This window comes from Salvia splendens, chromosome 7 (assembly GCF_004379255.2).
Source record: "Salvia splendens isolate huo1 chromosome 7, SspV2, whole genome shotgun sequence".
In the NCBI taxonomy this organism is placed as follows: Eukaryota; Viridiplantae; Streptophyta; class Magnoliopsida; order Lamiales; family Lamiaceae; genus Salvia; species Salvia splendens.
The window spans coordinates 19,326,152-19,332,810 of record NC_056038.1 but is presented as its reverse complement, the minus strand read 5'-3'; the positions used below and the strand labels follow the sequence as shown (position 1 = coordinate 19,332,810).

The 6,659-nt window shown below is 50.6% G+C and overlaps 1 protein-coding gene across 1 annotated transcript; it reads right to left on the bottom strand.

The window, feature by feature from the left end:
* Positions 1 to 3,571: 3,571 nt before the first annotated feature.
* LOC121810533 lies at positions 3,572 to 6,082 on the bottom strand. The gene has a single exon (XM_042211294.1). The coding sequence runs from the start codon at positions 6,080 to 6,082 to the stop codon at positions 3,572 to 3,574; it is 2,511 nt and encodes an 836-aa protein (XP_042067228.1).
* Positions 6,083 to 6,659: the final 577 nt, after the last annotated feature.

Below are 6,659 nucleotides of genomic sequence, written 5' to 3'. Positions count from 1 at the left end.
GTGAGAACTGGAAAAACTTCCTTCAAGCTCCAATGCTTCATCTTCTTTTAATTGCTCGACTGTGATCAGTCTACTCGATAGTTTTAGCACGTGGGTCAAGGTCATTTGTCTTGTATTGAAGTGCACCAACGGCATGTGGTTTAGCAAATATATCAGTAAGTTGTAGATTATTTCAAATATATATTGTCTTGATAATTTCCTCTAAGTATTTCTCACGAACTCTATAACGATCTATCTTTATGTGTTTGGTCCTATCATGAAACACATGATCTGAATGGACATGCACAGCTGCCCGATTGTCACAATATAGGGAACTGGTTTATCTCTCTCTAAACCAAAATCTTCTACCAATCATATCATCCAAACTACCTCACAGCAAGACTTGATCCATTGCCATAAACTTTACCTCTGCATATGATATAGACATAGTATGTTGTTTCTTTTCTTTCAATGAGATAAGATACGATGCAAGAAACAAGCAAAAACTTTTCATAGACCTAGTATTTGGACAACCTTTCCAATCACCGTTTCAGAAAATACTAAGTGTGGATAAAGATTTGCAAGTGTAAAACAGGGGCCATGTCCATTTCAAATATCTCAAAACCTTTTCAACAACAATCATGTGTTCTGTTACGGACGTTCTCCGCAACGGCTCCGTGATCTTCCTTCTCGGCGGAACCACGAGCAATTTCCACGACAAACTCGCGGCAATTGATCGAACCCCTGCTGATTTGGTGGACGTCTTCCACAAAGCAACAAGAAACGTAAGGATAATTGCTTGTTTCACAAGATAGGTTTAGGGAAAATATTTCATTCATAAAAATAATGTGTTGATGAAATACCCTATTTTATACTAGAAACCCTAGGGCGGTTCGACGTATCCTAATTCATCCGGGAAAGAACCGCAAAGAAAACCCGAACGGGGCATATAAATCAGGCCCGACTCAACAGTAAGTAAATTAATGTTTCAAAAATACTAAAACATAAAAGGAAAGAAATAAAAAGGAAACAAAAAGAATCGGCTAACTCTTGAACTTGTTCGGCGCCTTGAGCTTGTCTCTCGGCCTCAAGGATCTCTTCGACACAATCAATTCTTCACTTCGGTCATTCACGCATTGCGTCGTGCTGCTCGGCTGCTTCGTGCTGCTCGGCTCCGGAAGCGCTGCGTCGAGCTGCTCGGCTGTTGTCGCCTCCAGCTCGGCATGCTGCTCTGCTGTTGCGTCTGGTGTCGGGGGTCTCTTATCAACCCCCCCTCCGTTAAAAATCGCCTTGTCCACAAGGCGAACCTCCGGGAACTGCCTACCAATCGCCTCAACCGGCTCCCACGTTGGCGTGAACGCATCATCTTCCCACTGCACCAGGCATTGCTTCTCTGGTCGGCCCTCGCGCCAACTAACGCGTTCTTCCAGCAACGCTACTGGCCGTGCCACCGGCCTATTCCCAACGAACTCCGGAGGGAGTTTCACCCCGTCTACATCACCTTCCCCCGCCACAAACTCCCGCAATAGACTTACGTGAAACACATTGTGGATCCGACTTCCATCTGGGAGGCGCAATCTGTAGGCTACTGGGCCAACCCTCTCCAGCACTTCAAAAGGCCCATAGAACCTCGGGGCTAGCTTAGCCGATAGTGGCTTCGCAACCGAATATTGTCGGTACGGTTGCAGCTTAAGCCAAACGATATCCCCGACCTCAAACTCGACGTGGCGACGGTGCCGGTTCGCCACGTCTGCCATACGCTGCTGGGCGCGCAAAAGGTTACGCCGGAGGGTGACCAATAACTCCCCTCGCTGCTTGATAATGTCTGCGACGTTAGGTGGTGTCTTTGCCGATGGAGGGGCTGCGACCAGGGACGGAGGCTCTCTCCCATACAAAGCGCGATACGGTGACGTGCCCAACCCGGAATGGTGAAAACAATTGAGAGCGAGCTCCGCCCACGGGAGAAAATTTGTCCATTTCGAGGGTTTATCCGAAACAAACGCGCGCAAATACTGCTCCAAACCCCGGTTACGGACCTCCGTCTGCCCGTCCGACTGCGGATGGTAAGCCGTGGAGAAGTGAAGTTTGGTCCCACTCAACCGCATCATTTCCTCCCAGGTTGCGTTAAGGAACACCGAGTCTCTATCCGAGACTAATGTCGTAGGGAAACCGTGGTGCCGCACCACTGTATTAACGAAAAGGTGCGCTACTCGGAGAGCGTCGAACTTGGTGGGAAGGGGGGCAAAGTGAGCATACTTTGAAAGCCTATCCACCACCACCATGATGACCGTATACCCGCGGGATTGTGGAAGCCCCGTGACGAAATCCATGGAGACATCTTCCCACACTTGCGATGGGACCGGGAGTGGCTGCAATAAACCCGCTGGTTTGCGGGTCGAATATTTCGTGGATTGACACACCACACATTCATTAACAAATGTCACCACGTCCTTGCGCATTTTTGGCCAACAAAAACTACTCGCCAGAAGACGGAACGTCCTCTCGTGGCCCGGGTGACCCGCCGACGGTGCACAATGGTGTTCTTTCAGCAATGTCCTCTTTGTCTTGGACTCCGTACTCACAAGCACCCTACGATGATAATATATGAGGCCATCCGCCCACGTCAAATGAGGGGGGGCGTCACCAGACTTGATTTTCGACGTTAATTCGACCAAATCGGGCAGTGATGCGGTCTCCTCTTGCAGAACTCGCATTACATCCGGTACTGGTCGGGCCAGCGCAACGAGCAGCTGGTCGTCGGTTACTGTCGTCCCATCCTTGGCGCGAGGCGACTCCCTGGGGGTATCGTCGGTCTGTACCCCCGACGTGTCGTGTCGGCGGGACAAGGCGTCTGCTGCCTTATTTGTGATTCCACGTTTATATTCTATCACGAATTTGTACCCCATAAGTTTCCGGACATAAAGCTGTTGGTCCGGAGTTTGGACTACCTGTTGCAACAAGTCCTTTAGACTCCTTTGGTCTGTGCGAATAACGAACTCACGCCCCAATAAATATTGACGCCACTTTTGCACTGCCTCCACAATAGCGTATAATTCCTTATGATACGTCGATGCTGCTCTCCTGCGAGGACCCAATTTCTTACTAAAGAACGCGATTGGATGATTTAGCTGCATTAGGACTGCGCCAATCCCCACCTCACAAGCATCCGTCTCGACGCAAAAAGGCAAACTGAAATTCGGTAGTTGCAGGACTGGCGCCGAGGTCATTGCCGTCTTCAGCGCTGCAAAGGCGGTCTCGGCCTCGGACGACCATCGAAACGCCTCTTTTTTAAGTAAATCCATCAACGGGGCGGCTATCGTCGCATAGTGAGCGACGAATCGGCGATAATAGCCTGTCAAACCCAAGAAACCCCGTAACTGTCTGACTGTTCCCGGCGTAGGCCATGCCGTCATTGCTTCTATCTTAGTTGGGTCAGCCTTGAGTTTGCCATTGTCAATGATGTGCCCCAAGTATTCTACCGAAACACTACAAAATGAGCATTTGGAAAGCTTGACAAAGAAGCTATTCGCGTGGAGTAACTCTAGGACTGCCTCCAAATGCTGGCCATGCAATTCTAGGGACGGGCTGTAAATCAAGATATCATCGAAGAAGACGATAACGCACTGTCTGAGGAGCGGCTGAAAATGGCATTCATAGCCGCCTGAAAAGTGGAGGGTGCATTTGTGAGGCCGAAAGGCATCACAAGAAACTCGAAGTGGCCGTCATGAGTCCTGAAGGCTGTCTTAAAGATGTCACCCTCATTCATTCGAATTTGATGATACCCTGATCGAAGGTCCAACTTTGTAAAATATTTCGCACTGCCCAACACATCAAAAAGTTCCTCTGCCGTAGGTATGGGAAAATGATCCGGGACTGTTGCCTTATTGAGGGCACGGTAATCGATGCAAAAGCGAAAAGTGCCATCCTTTTTGCGGATCAGCAGTACCGGGGACGAGAAAGGGCTGTGACTGTGGCGAATTATACCCTGCTCCAACATATCGTGCACTTGTTTTTCAATTTCAGTCTTTTGGAAGTATGGGTATCTGTAAGGTCGAACGTTAATCGGTCTTGTCCCTGGTAACAGATGAATCCGGTGGTCAAATAAGCGGGCCGGGGGGACGCCGCGAGGCTGCTCGAACACCGCCCGGTGCGCCGTCAATACCTCCAGTATCTCGGCTGGAAGGTTAGGAGGAAAGCCTTCTAGTTCCTTGGTGGCCCCTGTCTCGAAAACCCTGTCAATTGGCACGATTTCATAGAACTCATGGTCTGCTGGCTGTGTTGTTAGTGTGTACAGCGAGTGTAGAGAAATCTGTCTCGGACCCGGCATTACTCCCTGCAAAAATACCGTCCGATCCCCTTGAGTAAATTCTAACGTTTTTCTGACCAAATCTGCCGATACTTTCCCTAGTGATTCCAACCAGTTCATTCCCAATATCACATCCGGTCCATGGTGAGCGAGAATGTGAAGATCTACCACAAATAAGCTACCCTGCATAGCTAACTTAGTGCCCCGCAAAATATGGGTGCAAAGCAGGGATGCCCCGTTGCCCACCAGCACTCGGAACGGTCTAATTGGAGTTAGTTCCAATTGGAGTCTCTCTGCAATCCGTGGATGGAGGAAATCAAGTGTCGCTCCTGTGTCAATTAATACCCGGACGGTAGAGTCCCCTAATGTCCCCTGGACAATAAACGGTTTGGAACTCCCACGGCCATCTAAGGCGTGCAGGTGTGATAAGTCTGCCGTAATCAATTCCTCGCCGGGAAGCTGTTCTCCCGCACTGACCTCGTGCGGGTCGTCCGTCTCATCGTCCATATAGCAGAGCAACTTGACTTTACAAATGTGGCCCGCGACCCATTTCTCGGGGCAATGATAACAGAGCCCTCGACGGGCTCGCTCCGATTTTTCCGCATTCGACACCCTAATTGGGTATGCTCGTGATCTGTCCGCCTCCCGGACAAACGAGTCCTGTGGTTGTGGCATGGCGGTTTGGTTAGAAACCGGAGCCGGGGTGGCTCGTTGCTCCTTGCCAGGCCACGGTCGGCGCTGATATGTCGACGTGTGCTGTGGTCGCTCATCATGAGTTGCGGCCAAACGCAACGCTAAGGCCATTGCCTCTGCCAACGACTCTGGGTTCTGTAGTTCGACCTTTTCTTGCAGAGGCTGTTTCAGCCCTTGAATAAAGATTGGAATCAAAGCAGACTCCGATAAATCGGTCACCCTATTGAGATACCGTTCGAACGTCGCGTGGTAGTCAGCCACGGTGGTCGTCTGAACCAGCTTGGCGATCAAACCTGTATAGTTCCTGAAGCTCTGGGGGTCGAATCGATGCCTCACGTCATTCAAAAACTCTGGCCAAGTAACAAAACCATTCGTCTCCCGATAATTAAATATCCACTCCGAAGCGGGAGGGTCGAATAGCATTACTACATAATGCAAGCGCTCAGCCTCCGGAAACCGCTTGTGATCGAAGTAGTATTGCACGCGCGAGATCCAGTTTGGCGCGTCTGCCCCATTAAAGTGTGGCGCATCCATCTTTACGCCGGATGAATAATCTGACGACTGGCGGCTAAAACGCTCCCGATTTTGGGGCGGGTCCCAGCAGGTTACCCCGCGCTCCTCGTACGTCTCCTCGTCCCAATCGTCGTGTCGCTGTGGTAGGTCCCAATTATCCCGACGGCGACCCATTCCATACCCTGCGTCGCCCCGTCGCTGACCAGGGCGGCTTCCTCGGCCGGGAAGCGCTCCCTCCCCACAACGATCGCCGCGTCCACCCCGATAAGGTCGAACACGGCCCCGACCCTGATGGTGGTAGGGGCGGTCATACTCCTCACGGTCGCTCCGTCCCTTCCCGCGGTGGTCCTCCCACGCGTGGTCGGCTTCTTCCCAATCAGGTTCATGGCCCTCTGTCTGCAGCGTCGGGCGTCGTTCCAAGGTATCGACCCGACGATCCATCTTGTCAAATCGCGCGTTCAACTGCGCAAAACCTAACGTGACTGGGTCGACGTATTGTTGTCTTCCGTCGACGTCGCCCGAATTCCTCTGCCGCGTCGGGCCCAACTGCAGCCCCGACGAGGACTCTGCCGGCGGAAATTCCGCCGCCATCGATTGCGTAACTAACTAAAACTTGAGTAATCGGGATGAAAGCACCAGATGTTACGGACGTTCTCCGCAACGGCTCCGTGATCTTCCTTCTCGGCGGAACCACGAGCAATTTCCACGACAAACTCGCGGCAATTGATCGAACCCCTGCTGATTTGGTGGACGTCTTCCACAAAGCAACAAGAAACGTAAGGATAATTGCTTGTTTCACAAGATAGGTTTAGGGAAAATATTTCATTCATAAAAATAATGTGTTGATGAAATACCATATTTTATACTAGAAACCCTAGGGCGGTTCAACGTATCCTAATTCATCCGGGAAAGAACCGCAAAGAAAACCCGAACGGGGCTTATAAATCAGGCCCGACTCAACAGTAAGTAAATTAATGTTTCAAAAATACTAAAACATAAAAGGAAAGAAATAAAAAGGAAACAAAAAGAATCGGCTAACTCTTGAACTTGTTCGGCGCCTTGAGCTTGTCTCTCGGCCTCAAGGATCTCTTCGACACAATCAATTCTTCACTTCGGTCATTCACGCATTGCGTCGTGCTGCTCGGCTGCTTCGTGCTGCTCGGCTCCG

Bases quoted from the DNA above. Each gene is read 5' to 3' on its own strand.
- LOC121810533 (XM_042211294.1), bottom strand. From the start codon at position 6,082: ATGGCGGCGGAATTTCCGCCGGCAGAGTCCTCGTCGGGGCTGCAGTTG.